Source organism: Salvia miltiorrhiza, chromosome 2 (genome assembly GCF_028751815.1).
Source record: "Salvia miltiorrhiza cultivar Shanhuang (shh) chromosome 2, IMPLAD_Smil_shh, whole genome shotgun sequence".
NCBI lineage: Eukaryota > Viridiplantae > Streptophyta > Magnoliopsida > Lamiales > Lamiaceae > Salvia > Salvia miltiorrhiza.
Genome location: NC_080388.1, coordinates 49,617,045 through 49,633,481, shown reverse-complemented (window position 1 = coordinate 49,633,481; position 16,437 = coordinate 49,617,045). Strand labels below are relative to the sequence as shown.

At 42.2% G+C, this 16,437-nt stretch overlaps 1 protein-coding gene and 1 long non-coding RNA gene across 3 annotated transcripts; one reads left to right on the top strand and one right to left on the bottom strand.

The window, feature by feature from the left end:
• The first annotated feature begins 3,023 nt into the window (after positions 1 to 3,023).
• Positions 3,024 to 3,958, top strand: LOC131011945 (uncharacterized). The gene is made up of 2 exons (XR_009097145.1): positions 3,024 to 3,538; positions 3,623 to 3,958. It is a non-coding gene; the product is annotated as an uncharacterized LOC131011945 (long non-coding RNA).
• A 131-nt stretch (positions 3,959 to 4,089) lies between these two features.
• On the bottom strand, positions 4,090 to 7,913 carry LOC131011944 (uncharacterized). Of its 2 annotated transcripts, XM_057939845.1 has the most exons (5): positions 7,557 to 7,913; positions 5,856 to 7,389; positions 4,859 to 5,778; positions 4,672 to 4,776; positions 4,090 to 4,589 (listed from the first exon to the last, which is right to left on the bottom strand). In XM_057939845.1, exons 3-5 carry the CDS (start codon positions 5,140 to 5,142, stop codon positions 4,568 to 4,570), a joined length of 411 nt encoding a protein of 136 aa, XP_057795828.1. In that variant the 5' UTR covers positions 5,143 to 5,778; positions 5,856 to 7,389; positions 7,557 to 7,913; the 3' UTR covers positions 4,090 to 4,567. The 2 variants fall into 2 exon arrangements, 1 of the variants encoding a protein (XP_057795828.1); XR_009097144.1 differs by lacking the exon at positions 7,557 to 7,913 and having other exon boundaries at positions 5,856 to 7,508.
• Positions 7,914 to 16,437: the final 8,524 nt, after the last annotated feature.

The window sequence follows — 16,437 nt, the reverse complement described above, 5'->3', positions numbered from 1 at the left end:
TACCCAATCAATGTTTGGGTCCTTCATTATTAGCTCGTGTTCCTTTTGGAACCCATATCTACTTCAGAACTGGTCTTGGTGCTGATCTCTTGCGCTTTGCCGGTTGTCTGACTGAAGTAGTCGGTGCTTCAGTTGGCACATGAGCAATCTTCTGTTGAGCTTTCCTTTTGAGAGCCTCACTCTTGTAGAAGCTTTGTCTGGTGAGTTGTTGAGGTCTTCTTTGCTCTATAGAGTATCTCCTTTGAGATACTTGAGTCATTCTTGACTGATGGAGACTTGACTGATGTTGTGGAACATGAGTCATATGATGTCCAGTTGCTTGTTGTCGTGATTGGCGTTTGGCTCGTCTGGACATATCATAGATTTGTCTCCATGGATGTTCTTTTCTTCGGAACTGAACTGGTTTCAGTTTCTGACTGATGTTGTTGTTCTTCCCCCTGGACTGGTGAGGAAGATTCTTCTTGAGTCCTGATGTTCCTTGCCCAATCTTTGACTGAAATCTGCTTTCCAGTCTTCTCAGTAGGATGATCTGGTTGGGGGCCTCCTTGGCTCGTCTGTAGCTTTGTGGAGGAGGAACATTTGTTCTTGCCATCAGCTTGCGTTTTCAAACTTCATCCATATCATGATCTCTTGATTATTCTGATGTGTTGTTTTCAGAAGCGTCATCTGCTTCTTTGATCATGATATTCTTTCCTTTGTCAGTTGGAACAACCTTTCCTCCGATGCTTTCAACAAGGCCTTTTGAAGGAAAGTTGGTCATCATGGGAGACTTCATCATGCAGTCCTTAACAGTTTCTTCCAATTTGTGATTGAGCCTCTTGATTTCATGAGATGCTCTGTCACACTCTGATGAAGAAATTCTGAGCTTTTCTTCCAGTCGACTGTTCTCCATGATCAGTTGATCAAGACAAGTTTCATCCAGAAAGTAGATGATTGTCTGATTCTTGACTCGTTCATCATTGATCTCCTTTTCCATTTTCTGATTCTGCTTGAGGAGATCTTCGAACATTTTCCTTAACTGACAGTTATCAGTCATGAGCTGATCGAACTCGTCAGTTTCATCGGCTGAGCTTTCTCCAAATTCTAAATGATCTCCTGAAAACACCAGGGAGTTATCAATATAAGAAGTTTTTGAGTGAGAGTTTACCTCTGGGCCGTTCATTCCGTTTTCGTAGCTATTGTCGGCCACGCTTTCGGTTTCGTTGGCCATCAGGGCATGGCTCTCATCATCTGAGCTGGTAGAGTTGAAGTCGGATGATTCTGATGCTTCTTTGGAGGATCCTGCATCATCAGCAACCATCGCTTTCTTCTTCGCATATTTGCGTTCTTTCTTGGCTTTCAGCTACTTGCGCTCAGACTGCGTCAGTTCTGGGCATTCAGTTCGAAAGTGCCCTTTCTTTTTGCATCCAAAACATTCCATATCTTTCAAGTCGAAAGCGGTTGACTTTGTTTCTCCGCTTCTGTTAGTGGAATATCTGGACTTGCTTTCTCTTTCTTTTCCTTTGAAGTGCTGTTTGTGGAACCTCCTGTACTTGCTGAATTTGGACTCCATCTTGTTGAAACTTTCAGTCAACAAAGCATATTGACTGAAGAAGTCTTCGGGCTTGAGTTCCACCGGTTCCTTTGTCTGCTTCTTGCTTTCTTTCGCTGAAGCTTTCAATGCTGCTCCTCTTGAGGTTGATGGACCATCTTCATCTGATCCTCCAGTCCTCTTAGTTCCAAGATTTCTCTGAATGTCGAACTCATTTGCCAAGAGGTCAGAGAAGAGCTTGTTTGTTGGCAGCTGACTGAATCCTGGCTTGTTCTGATGAGCGACTGAGTAGATCTGCCAATCTCCTCGCGGAAGTGCTCGAAGAATCTTCAGGTTGATTTCTCGTTGAGTATACTTGTCCTTCGAGATGGATTGAACTTCATTCAGGATCTGGTTGAATCTGAGTTCCATCTCGTCGACAGATTCTTTCTTGAGCATGAGGAATGAGTCAAATTTCTGACAAGCTATGGACAGCTTGTTTTCCTTTATTTCCTCGGATCCGATGCACATTCTTTCAAGAATGTCCCACATCTCCTTTGCAGTTTTGCACTTGATGATCTTGGTCACATGCTTGTCTGGAACTGTGCCGGAGATGATGCTTCTGCTTGATCTTGGTCATATTTTTCAATACTAAACATAGGTAGAGAGGATATTCTGCTGTGGTTAGTCTCCATCAAAAAAGAGAGAATAGGTAACAACAGATAAGACAAACAGCAAGCACTTTTTGAAAGAGAAAAGTTTTTCGAGACCTTTGAGAAAAATGATTTAGTTCAATTAGAACCTAATCAAAACAGAATTGTTCTTGGGAACAACCTGCTCTGATACCAATTGTTAGGTTCGGAGGGTCTCGAATAGGTGTATGGGGGGAATACACCTATAGGCTATTTTCGGGATCTCAATATAGAGATCAAAACGAAACTTCAAACACAAACTCAGACACCTGTTTACTGAAAATAGTTTTGACCAAAACAAGGTTGACGACTGATACTGAAAGACTCTTCAGTAAAGAGTTATCAGTTATGTAATCAGCAGTGACTGATTTTTGGCTTTGGGATTCTCTTCTTCGATTCAAGCTTTGGGAAATTTGAGCTTTGGCTAAGAAACAATTTTGGCAGAGTTTTAGCTTATGTTGTTGAATCGGTGAAGATTGAAGTGATCCTCGAGCGCTATTTATAGGAGAATTCTTGAATAGATCCGTTGGCGGAGAAGGTCTTCAAGATTTCTTCCGTTAGAGAGTAATTTGAACTTGGGCTGAGGCTTCAATCTTCGAGGTTCCTTGTTTGGTGAGAACGGCTATATTGAAGAGCAGAAGATGCGACGTCTCTGAAAAAGTAGTCACCAAATAGGAATGACATCTGCAGAGAAAGTGTAACACCCTAATCTAACTGAAGAATAAAATATAATTTTTAAATAAATATTTAATGCGGAAGTCTTTAAAAAATTATAAAATCAACTTTTAAAACAAAACTCTAATACAATTTAAGGAAGGGAAAATGTGCAAATAAGCCCTCCTAGGTGTAACCCTTATAGCGTTTACCTCCCCATTCTCTATGTTCGTGCAACTAAACCCCTATACTAAAAAAAAGGGTTCAAATAAGCCCCTCGCTCTAACGGCCGTCTTCTCACCGTCAGAAAACATTTTCTTTTTGTTTTATTTTTTTGTGTGGGGCCCATATCAACGAATTTTGCAACGGCTCTTATAATTTGGGAATTTTGCATAAATCCCTTAGCCCTAATTCACATTTGCCTTGCGCGATCCTTGGTCGAACAACATAATTTCTTAGAATTGGCATAGAGTTTAGGTTTGTTCTTAGTATTCGAGCAAACACCATGAGTTTGAATTCCGATTGTGGCTCTAGCTTCTCAGGTAGTCGGCGGTAGAGAGACGAAGGCAATTTGATGTTTTGCTATTGCGTGAAGGAAGGTAAAAGGTTGAAAGCTCCGAGAATGACGTCTTGGACGGAGGATAACCCAGGAAGAAGGTTCTACGGATGTAGAAATTGGAGGGTAATGTTATTGTTGGTTTTATATATTGTTTGGTTGGTAGTTTAAATTTGCAAGTTCAGAGAGCTATTTTGTGTTGTGGTGTAGTTCAAAAATTGTGGTTTTTTTGAGTGGCACGATGAACCCATGTCTGATAGAGCTGTGGAGGTTATAAAAGCTTTGAAGAATGAAAATGTCGACCTCAGAAACTTGCATCGAAGACCAGCCACCATGGATGTTGATCTTGAAGCTGAAAACTTGCAACTTTCCCAAGTAATTGAAGTTCTGAAAGAGGAAGCAAATAGATATAGAAGAAAAAATACATTACTTTGGAGCATTTTAATTGTATCTTGGTTGTTCTTGTTTTATTTAGTGGTAGCTTAACACTGATTTGTATCTTTGTTGGTTTAATGGAATGATTGAAATGAACATGTTTCCCTGAAATTGTGTCTTAATATTTGGCTCAAATTCTGTCTTAATGGAAAGAATGAAATATACAAGAATGTATGGAAACCAGAAACATGGAGTCGAAGTAAAAGCAAATTTCCATTAAGTGTTTAATAGACAAGAATGTATGGAAGCAAATATCCCTGAAATTGTTTATGTATAGGTCTGCAAATTTCCCAACAAAAACCATCTAACTCTTAAACAAAATCCAGAAACATGGAGTCAAAGTATGTCTGCCTAGCTTGTTCAAAAAACCATAAATTTGTTCCAACCAACAGTTAAACCCAAAATATTCATCTAAAAACTGTCTTAAACACACAAACAAACTTTAGAAATAAAAATGAATTCAACTTGTTGTGCTTGATCCAATAGTTGAATCCACTTTTTTCCCCCTTGGTGATCTTCTTAGTATGGGTGGGACTTGGTCAGCTTCTGCCTTGCCTCTTGGAGCCTTGAAAGCCTTAGTTGAGGTCTTCTTCACCTTCGAGCTTTCTCCAGTTGACTTGCCAGAAGCTCTCTTTCTTTTTTCCAACCGTAGCTCACTTTCACTTGGAATAGCAAACCTCACATTTGGATCTTGGTCTCTAGGTGTGCCCTCATCAATGATTACTGACTGTGATCTTCCAGACTGCATCACATTGGAATGAACACATTACAAGGATGAAATGTAAATAAACAACAAGAATTAAGTGTTTTTGTGGTGAGCTTACACGTAATGTTTGTTTTCCAGTCTCCAAGTTAACATGGAGTCTAATTCCTGATGGAGCTCTTTTCTTTGGCTTAGATGAGCAAGAAGCTTGTGAGCTCTTGTCAGCCTACACATTTAACACCAAAAATCAGTTCTCATATAAAAATACAGTTAATAGCAATGAGTTATTAAGCATATATGAGAAATACCTTGGCAGGATTCTCTGGACAAGCATCTTTCTTGTGACTGTCACTTCTACACAAGCTACAATGTTGTAGCTTCCCTTTCCACTAAGCTTGTGTTGATGCCTAGGCTCATGTTTAGCTCTCACCCTGTTCTTTTTTGGCCTCCCAACCTTAATCTCCACAGGTGGAGGTTCTACTTCATCTTCTGCCCTCACATTCCAGAACTTTACTCCAGGTACAGGATGGATAACATGACAATAAGCCTTGGCATACAATTCCTTATGGTAACACTTACTGATTGCAGTCATTGGATCAAGGTTACTATAATAGAAAGCAGCAATAACATGACAACAGGGAACTCCAGTAAGTTTCCAAACCCTGCAGGTACACTTCTTTGTGTCTATAAAGACATTATGTCTGTCTTCACCCTCACTGACTTCATACCCATACTCCCCATTCTAAACAACATGACATTCTATGGAGTCAGATTTATTTTGCTCAAAAAACCTAACTGCATTTGGAGCCCATTCACCCTTCCAAGTTAACATTGCAGATTTCCTATCAGTAACCCTCTTCATACACATCAACCTAATGTCTTCTAGCATACTAACAATAGGTTTGTGCCTAGCATCAATAATATTAGAATTGAAAGACTCGGGGCAGTTATTGTCTACCATGTGTGTTGAGCATCTTGTAGTTTGATAAGCCCTGCTTCAGTTGGCTGGAGGGTAGTGGAGTAGGTCATCTGCAGCCTTGGGATTGATTGACCGAAGCTTGGCAATGTTCAGCTTAAACTCCTCTTCATATGTGCTCCAAGCAGCAACCCAGAACCTTTTTTTCATCTCTTGTCCTCTCCATTTTTTACTCCAGTTGGAGTAAATATGCCTTGCACACCATCTGTGCTCGGCATATGGACAAACCTCCTTCACAGCCTCCATTAAACCCTGTTTCAGTTACACTTTATTAGCATTTCCCAAAATTGATAATTAAGAAAGCATAAGACTTGTCAAAAATTCAATACCTTTTGCATATCAGACATCAAAGTAACTTCATCCCCTTCTTGCAGTTGTAATTCTTGTTTCAGCCACCTCATGAACCATGTCCAGTTGCTCCTATTCTCTTTGTTAACCACAGCCCATGCAATAGGGACTACCCCATCATTGCCATCTTTTCCAACTGCTGTCAGTAGGCAACCAAAAGTAACTCCCTTGAGATGGCAGCCATCTAAACATATCAACTTCCTGCACCCCCCCATCCAGTTCAGTCTTAGGGGCTCTAACATGACAAATAACCTCTTAAATACCATCTTCCCATTCTGTAATTGGTCACTTGACAATTGCAGTTCCATCTTAGAACCAGACATCACTTCCTTCACCTTCTCTATGTATGCACACAACCTATTGAATTCATCCTTGTAACTACCCTCTAGCTTGTTTATGATATCCCTTTTTGCCCTCTTACATTTGTGTAGACTGACATGGAGCTTCAACTGATCCTTAATATGACCCTGCATATCCTTTTAAGAAAACTTGGGGTTCCTATACACTGCAGCCTTAAAGTAATTTGCTAAATAACTTTGACTTGCACTAGGCACCTCACTCTGTTTGTTGCAGGTATGTTCTGACACTAGGGTCTTCACCACTAACCCTTGGACATCCCCATCTTTTGACACCAACATAGCAAAAGGACAACCAGCCTCTCCCAAGCACACAACTCAAATTCTTTTGGGCTCATTTTTCATAAATCTTATCTTATACCCAAACTTGACTGCATATGCATGGATGGCATCCCTACACTCTTTGGCACCTGCAAATGTCATACCTAAAACAAAGCCACCCTCTTCACCATCCTGAGTAGACCCCATCACTCTCTCAACCCTTGTTCCCTCTGCTTCTCTATCTGAAAATTCCTCACTATAAACACTAGAATCACTAGAATCACTATGGCTGTCTGCCTCTACAGCATTTGCTTCCTCATCAACATTTTCTAAATCAACAGAGTTCAATTCATTTATCCCCTCTAAACCTTCTCCAACATCATCAAATGTTTCCCTAAACTGTACCCTTTCTTCAACCCTCTCAGTTGGTTCAATAGTCACTACATTCTCAGTTGGTGCAGTAATCACTACATGCTCAGTTGGTTCAGTAATCACTACATTCTCAGTTGGTTCAGTAATCACTACATTCTCACTCTCATCCGCAAACAAATCCCACAGTTTGATAGAAGGCATAGGGTCTAATTCATGTTCAGCAAATAGTTCTATTTCCTGTTGGCCAACTAGTTCAAAATAATCAAATACTTTATGACAGTGTTTAGAATTCCTTAATAGAACTAGACCATGCTCTAATGGGCGGTCCTCATCTAGGGCATATACTTTGGTAGGTGGTGTTGAGTAGAACTTCTCAAATTCAAGAAGAACTCGATCAAAAGACATGTTCTCTATTGTTTCTTCTATTTCCACAGAATTATATCCATCATAAAACAATTTTCCATTATCATCAACATTCTTCCACAAACCACCAAAATGGAAAACAAAGTTCACAGGAGGCGCCATACTGAACACGAAAACAGAGAAAACAAATAAATTTATCAAACTTTGGTTCATGCTCAATCGATTCATGGTCATTGGAAAACTTGAAAGAAATTAAAAAAAAAAAAACAGACGGGATTTGCATGTTCTCTAACAACCATGTTTCAAACTTCAAATATGACGAATACAAACCTTGTTTTATTGCATTCAGTCCCTCGAATATGTGGTTGCACTTCTTCTTCTTAATCGTCGTCTTCGAATAAGCCTTTTTTCCTCTCCTTCGATGGTTTTTCAGAGAGTTGGAAAGCTTTGGAATGAATGGCGACTGTTGGTATTCTGTTCGGTGAAGAAACCCGCCTAAATTAAATGGTGGGCCCCACACAAAAAAATAAAACAAAAAGAAAATGTTTTCTGACGGTGAGAAGACGGCCGTTAGAGCGAGGGGCTTATTTGAACCCTTTTTTTTAGTATAGGGGTTTAGTTGCACGAACATAGAGAATGGGGAGGTAAACGCTATAAGGGTTACACCTAGGAGGGCTTATTTGCACCTTTTCCCTTTAAGGAAAGTAAAGCCTTAAATGAAATAAACTTTTAAAATACTTTTGAAATGATTTAAAAGAAACCAACTTTTAAATAATATACTCAAATACAAACTTGGATTTAAAATCAATAATCAATATCTTTGTCACGAATCATGACGTAAAGAAGTCTTGAAGATGCTTAACAATCAAATCTGTCGTAATTCAAAATCTTTTTAAAACATAAACTTTATACCTAATAAAACATTAGATGCGTCCAAATAATAAAAAAAATAACTTTTCTGTAAAATGACTTGACTCGCTCACTCGACCTTCCACGCGTCTCCAACGTCAATTACTTGAAATTGTTAATATGGGATGAGCATACAGAGTATAACTCAGTGTGGGAACATGCAATAATTGTCCAAGATAATAACATAGTAAACACATACGGTCACTTCATATATATCCTCAATATTCGCACTGTGGCAATCCAAGGACTTATTAAAGTCCCGGGCCCTATTTACGGGCCCCTGGCGACATCCTCAAAATATACCTCAAATCGCATTGTGGCAACCCAAGGACTGTGAAGTCCTGGACCCTATTTACGGGCCCCTAGCGATATCCTCAAAATATACGTCATAACACATATGGTAAACACATATTATTAAAATTGACAAGAATTAATCACAGCATGTACTGAAATAAATCCCACACCTGAAATTTGAACTTCAACTTGAATGTTATCTTGAATAATTCAATCAAAATTCATGTCCTAGTCGCGCCGCACCTAGGCAAATAACAATCCAATAATAATAAAATATAAGGGCCTAACTGTACTTGAAAATATTTTAGTACATAGAAATTTATTTTATAAAATTAATAAAAATAAATGGTTTAATAATGAGTATGTGATTAATATGTCAAATTAAGCCATGATGCAACTAAAACTTGAGCCCAATCAACTAAATAAAAAGGTCCAAGCCCATCCTCCCTTTTAACTCCATCTAACCTACACACCACACACCAAATAACACACGCACACACTTCTAACACACACCTATATATTACTCACACACACAATCACACACACACACATATACACAGAACGCGCGCACACACAGAGAACCCCCCTCCCCCCTTCTCTGCCTCACGCCGCCTCTCTCCAGCGACTTCGCTGCCGCATCCGCACCTCCCACCCCCCTCTCTCCATCGGCTGGTAGCAGCGGTCGCCCAACCACCCACTCTCTCACTTTTGTCAGAACGGCAGCAGCCATCCGCTGCCGCCGCTGGCCACCGCCATTTAGCCCCCCTTATTTCGCCTCTCCGGCGTCAACAGTCCTCACCAATAATTCCCCCCATCTCCTCTCTACTTCTATATTTCTAATTTCATTTTATTCCTGTATTCAATTATTCTTATAATTCATTTGATTTCTTATGAAAGATTTCAAGTAATAAATTTCTCATATACAGAAATAACAAAGTTACCGATTGTTGCTGTTGAGAATGAAATGGAACTTTGCTTGAGGATTTGTGTGATTTTGTAAATGCAAAGATAATATAAAGGCTTAGCAGGTGGATAAATATTGCAGTAGATGAGGAATGAAGGAGTATGGCGGTGAGATAAATATCGCAGTAGATGAGAAATAAAAGAAAGATGGAAGAAAATAAGGCGGCGTGGTGGATACAAAATTCACCACACACAAATTAAACTTAAAGTAGCAGCAGTTAAATTTGTGATAGAAATGAAATAAGAGTAACTGATTGGCTTGGAATGGAGGCTACCGAAGTATATCCAAATTCTTAGAAAAAGAAAAGGAATTAGCAATTAATAATAGCTTAAAAGCTATCTTAGACATATCATATGGCCCCAAAATAACAAACATTGAATTTTTTTTTTTTATAGAAACTATAGTTAAAGGCCCAACTCTCTAATTTAAGCTATTTAGGCTAGATATAAATAAATAAATAAATAAAATAAATAAATATATGCAAATGTTTATTCCTCAAATTAATATTTTGTGCATAAAAATTTCTATTGCTTGAGGACATAATGTATAATTTAAAATCATTCATCTAACTAGGGGCGCGACTAAACAATTTATAACTGAGAATATAATAAAATTTTAAATTACTTTACAATAAATAAATAAAATTCAAACAAATCAAGGATAAATAATTTCAAATAAATAAATTGGTTTCGGGCTGTTACAGAAAGGACGATCCTGATATCTCTGCATTTAATGTGGCTGTACTTCTGGAGTACGTGGCTTCCTTTGAACGTTGGAGGTTCAGTCCGAGGAAGAATGTTTAACTGATACTTGAGTTTAGTATCAGTCCGCTGATTCCACGTGGCACGCATTAAGTGATCAGTTCAAGACTGATTCTTCAGTCGGCAACTTCAGTCTTCAGTCCTTCGTTCTTCAGTCTTCAGTCGTCAGAACAACAACTAAACTAGAAAAAGAACTCTAACACTTGAGTCCGAGCAGTTCTAGTCTATTACAAATGAAACCTATTGATTTTGGTATCATCAAAACAAGGATTAGGATATTCCATTAAGTTCCCAACAAAATTATCTATCTCCGCCAGGTCTCAAGAAAATCTACTAACTCACAAAAGCACCTAAGAATAGCTCACTGTGATCCATCTATCTCCGCCAGGTCTCAAAGTTAAAATCATATCACACATTCCTGAATCCGCTAAACAGTTATCTCCATTAGGTCTCAAACCGAATAGCTAAACATGCAAATTATTGATCAGACAATCCACGAGAAATTAAGCACCAGGAATTATGAATCATAAACTGGAAGGCAAAAATGTATTAACAAGTTAATCTAATCATGCTATTTACAAACCCTAGAATCGAATTAAAAACTTAGCCAGATATAATGAAATAAAACATGAACATAATTAAAAAGACAACAATTGAAAATAAACTTGAATTAAATAAAACTCGGAAAACAATCGTGACAACTACTTGAATGTTGAATTCTTCAATATTGCAGGAAAATAAATCTAATCTATGAAAGTTATAAAATTCTAATCTAAAACTGAAAAATATGAACGCCAATTATTGGGTGTGGCCGGGTCGCCCCGCGCCCAAACCCGTGTTCCTGACCCACACCCCTTTGACCCGCGCCCTAAATTATTATATTTATTTATAATAATTGTTACTTTTAATAGGTGTGACGATTGGCTGGGATATAGGTTGATGGAAAGGCTTCATATTCCGAGTTTTATGATGGATTTTCTCGATCAAGCAGTTAGCAATTATTTTTATGATGGCATTTGGCACTTTACTGCGGATTTTATAATCAACTATCCGGATATAGTGGTGGATATTTTATTGCTTCCGTTTGGGGAAGAAGGAGACACTCGTTTCTGGAAACACTCGGTTAGTGGGAATGTGACTGCTTCCCTAGCTTATGCTACTCAGAATCATAGTTTTCCAAAGGTGGTGTGAGGAAATTGGATTTGGGAAAATTTTATTCCGGAACATCGATCGTTGATTTGCTGGCGCATTATTCATAAGAAGATGCCAACGCTTGATAATCTTATTAGGCGTGGAATGATTGGTCCTAACCGGTGCATTATGTGTGGTTTAGATGTGGAGACTATTGATCACTTGTTTTGGAGATGCACTGCCCTGCAACCGGTCTGGTCTGAGTTCTTGGCTTGGTTTGGCAAAGATGAGTTCTCTCACTGCTTGGATATTCATAGTGCCCTTGTTGCTGCTTGGAATGAGCACTTCAGCCCTCAAGTTCGATCTTTTTGGAAAGCAGGGATTATTAACCTTTTGTGGAAAGTCTGGGATTGCCGAAATCAAACGACCTTCAATGATGCTTTTTTTCATCCCAAAATCATTACGGGCTTTTTGAAGGTGATGTTTAAAGAGATGGATGCTAATTTTCATAAGCTTGGTTGTTCAAATAATTCTTGGTCAGTGACTCATCCAAAAACACCTAACGGATGGACTCGAATTTATACGAGGTCGTCCTAGGGTGGTAAGGTGACTCAAGTCGTCTCTCAAGGAAGACTTAGCAGGGCTTCAATTGTGCTACTCACAAGTACAGAAATAAAACCTAAACACTCTAATCGGGTAATTGGGTCTGACACTATCTCGCACTCTAATCACCACAACATAAACAGAAAAAGCACTAAAACATTAACTAATGCAGGAGACATGAACAACTAAGACCACAAGCATTAAACATGAAGACTATCAACTTAGGGTTTCAACGAGCACTCCAATCAAACGATCACCAACTTATGAGCCAACAAAGATTAATAATTACCTAGGCATGAAACTAATTAAACATCAATTCAACTCGAGAAAACTTCAAAGATTATTAAAGAGATTATTAAAACATTCACCAATAAAATAAATCCGAAGCAACAATAACAATCCAACGATTCACACAATTCATTAAGATCAAAGTCAACAATCTCAAAACATCACATTCATCATCATCACATTCATAAAAGCATAAACTAAGGAATTCAAATAAACCAAAGGATTCAAATTACTGAGGAAAATAAATGAGTTCTTACACAACGTAGCAATCCGATGAAAAATAATCCGATGAAAAGATAGTTGGACTAACAAGCGATCCGATGAATCCGAAAATGAAAGTAAATGTTTGAAGCTCTAAAAACCTTAAGAAAAATGTGGAAAATCGCCCTAGAGGCTGTTCTGATCGGAAGTATGTAGAAAAACCCTAAAAATGGGTTTTTATATGGAAATTCGTAACTGCCGGATTCAGCCAGGGACGGCGGCCGCCGTGGGACGGCGCCGCCGTGAGGGCCCTTTGCGGATTCCTTCAAGGGAGAGCACGGCCCGCGCCGTTGGGCTGCGGCCGCCGTCTGGACGGCGGCCGCCGTGGCACGGCGGCGGCCGTGAGACTGCTTCCGAAAAATGCTCGAAACGATGCTGAAAATGCTAAACGACTCACGAACCCTGCACACGACATTAAAACACCAAAAAGATCATCGAGCACGTGAAAAATAAGGCAAAGAGTTATAAAACATGCTCGAATGCACGGTAGAAACACTAGCAAATACTGCCCAAAAACGAGGTAAACAACCCCCCCACACTTAAATCCTTGCTTGTCCTCAAGCAACAAACACAAAATCGAAAGAAAACCCACAAGCGATTCTTCTCACCAAGCAAACACAAACCAATCCAAGTTCTTCAAGAAATCAATGTCCCCCAATCAAGTGTTCAAAGCTAAGATTTAAAAGTGCAACAACAAGGTGATACAACTCAATCCGATCAGACCCAATTCTCCGCTAAGGGTGAATTTCCTAATGCAATTTCCTTTACAATCATGTCTCATTCCTTTTTCATATTCTTTCACTTTTCTCTTCTTTTTTTTTGGGTTAAGTTATTTTCGCTCTTGATAGATGGGCCATAATTCACGAGATTGAACTTTTGGGGGTGATCCAAAATGTTCTCGTGTGGTTACCCATGCTCATAATGAAATCATTAGAGGAGCAGAGACCCAGGCTATCAGAAACTCAACAACCAACCAAACAATTCAAAACAGAGACAGATATTAGGTAATTGCACTGAAAACACTCCCCTTAGCATCTACCGGACAAATCACGTCAAGAGTTGCTCAACAGGGTGTTGCACCAAAACCTTAAGCTAATTACACTTCAATGGGAACACATCAATCAAGAAAAACAAGAACAACAAACCAAACAAACACAATCCCGAATCGCCAGTGAATCACTATCAATCATGTGATGTACTTAAGAACAGGCAAGAAAACAAGAGAAGGGGACCATTCGCCCCAAGACAAGCAAAACAGGGCACCACAACCAAGCATGCAACGCAAAGATAAAGCATCATAAAAACCGCATGCGGCACAACCAACAACACAACCAAGACAGAACCATAAAACCCCCACAACTCATAAATCACGCCCCTCCCCCATAGAGAAAAACATGCACTGTCCTCAGGGCACAAAAAGAAAGAGAAAGTTTAAGAACATCCTTGGATAGGAGTGCAGCCAACACGGCGACGGCGGTAGAGAGGGCGGCGACCACAACCTGTAAAACGAGCAACCAGAAAACCCACAAAAGAAGACAGCATAAAACAAGAAAGAAAAGAAAACAAAGAAAAAGGGAAAAAAAATGTACAAAAGTGGGTAAAAGGGATGCTCAGTTGGGGCCCCGAGGGGGGCCCGGGGGAGGGTGCCAGAACTGGTCCTGGTTCTGCAAAGAGAAGGCGGCCCACTGTCTCTCTAGGTCGGCGAGGTAGTAGTTGGTGTCGGTGAGTCCCTGGTTGGCGTCAGTGAGGCCCTGGTTGTATTGGGCAAACCGAGCATCGTATGACGACACCTGTTCACGCAGACGCGTGACCTCTCCGCCTATAGTATTGACGCGTCCATAGACGTCGCCCAACTGCTGCTGCATGGGCGTCACGTGGCCCCCCAGATGGTCCAGATGACCATAGATGTCGTCGATCCTGGCGTAGATGCCTCCCACCGAGTCCTCCACTGTATCAAAACGGGAGGAGACCTCCTGGCGGAACTGGCCAAAGGACTCGTCAAAGTGGGCCTGAAACTGCTGAAAGGCATTGGAGGGGCCGGCCTCAGGATCATAAACGAAAGCAGGTGGCGGCACGGGCTCCTCGTACTCCTCCTCATCATCGTCCTCATCATTGTCATCTAAGACATGGCGCGCCGAGGATGACGTGCCCTCGCCCCGTTTGAATTGCTGCAAAATAGAACGAACATTGGGGCGTTGTGCCTGTGGAATGATGGTGAAGTCTTTGGCCACAAATGTCTTGAGCTCAGAGCGATCAATCGTCCTTGTCTCAGAGGCTTGCAGGTGGGCGGGGACCTGGGTCGGCGTGAAGAGACCGAAATGGAGGGCCAGGGCAGTAGAGATGGGGCTCAGGGAAGGCTTGAAACCCCCATACCGGGCTATGCTATGAAGCTGGTTCCAAATGATGGTGGTGGCGTCAATCTTCTTCTGTCGCTTTGCAGACCATAGTATATAGAGTTCGGTCTCATTGACTTTGTTCGCCTGCTCCTTGCCCAGAATGCAGAAAGACAAGAACTTGTGGAGCACGCCAATGTCGGCGTCAATGAGTTGGTTGCTCGGGGCACCCTGGCCGGTCCAAGTGAGCAATCCAGTCAATTCCTTCCAAGCATTAGCCGGCACCCACGTATCCGGGATTCCCTTCAATCGCTTCGGGTGAAACCCAAAGACTTCACTCATGATCCGGTAGGTGACGACGCATGGCGTATTGAGCATGCGGCAATGTAGCTGGGACTTGTCGGCGGTCATGTTGAGGGTGCAAAGGAACTCCAAGTGCAATGGAAGCAAACTCGGTGGCGTGGTTTGTGTAAACTTGAATAGTCCCAAATTCTTCAAATGTGTCATTATGTCTTGGTCAAGTTTCACCCTTCGGAGCAGTGGCCAATCGAGACATCGAGGCTGGGTAACCTTCTTCCCTTTAAGGGCCTTCCATTGAGTGCCCTCCCAGTCTTCAAAGATGGCAAAAGGAGCATTATAGACATGTCGGATATCCTTTGGGGGCGAGGGAGGGCGGGGGATAGGCGAGGCCGGCTGGCGGCTAGAAGAGGCCGGCTGGCGGCTGGAAGAGGCCGGCTGGCGGCTAGAAGAGGCCGGAGGGCTAGGCGGGGCCTCATCCTCGTCTTCGTCGACTATGAGGTGGCGGCGTCGCTTGTAGGTGGTAAGGGGTGCCATGGGAAGAAGTGGATGGAGGCAGACGACGGCGGCGGCCGCAGAGCACGGCGGCGGTGGTTCAGGCGGCGGCGGCGGCTGTGGAGACAGCTGGCGTCTGTGGAGACGGCGGCGGCCGTGAAAGCAGCGACGGCAGTGGAGTACGGCGGCGGCCGTGTGCGGCTGGGAGCGGCGCTGCTGAACGGCGGCTGTTGAGCAGGGAGAAGGTGGTGGAGAGGTTCGGCGGTGGCGAGGACGGTGGGTGTGGGCGTTGGCGGTGGTTGTAGGTGGTGGTTGTGGTTTGGCGGTGGTGACTGAGGGTGGTGGAAGGGAGGAGGTTGGTGGTCGGATGTGGGTGGTGGACGGCGGTGGTCGGATGTGGGTGGTGGAGTTGGTTATGGAGAATGGAAGAGAGAGAGAGAGAGAGAGAGAGAGAGAGAGGTGGTGAGGGAGGCGGGAGGAGGCTGATGGTGGAGTAGGAAAATAGGGTTTAGTTTTTATAGGGTGGGGGGCGGGCCGGGCTGGGCTGGGCGGGCTGGGCTGGGGGTGACGGCGGCCGCCGTGGGACGGCGCCGCCGTGCACCCCCTTCGGGTTTTTGGGTTAAAAGGGAGGAAGGGTGGAAAACAAATGGGGGTACGGCGCCCGCTGTATGACGGCGGCCACCGCGAGACGGCGCCGCCGTCCCCCCCCCCTTTCGGTGTTTTTTTTGAAGTTTGAAGGTTATGGTGGTGTGCATGAGGCGGCGCCCGCCGTGTGGCGGCGGCGCCGTGGACGGCGGCCGCCGTGAGACGGCGCCGCCGCCCCCCCCCCCCTTCGGCCTTGTACTGATTTTTGCTATCCAACGTGCAAAATCCAT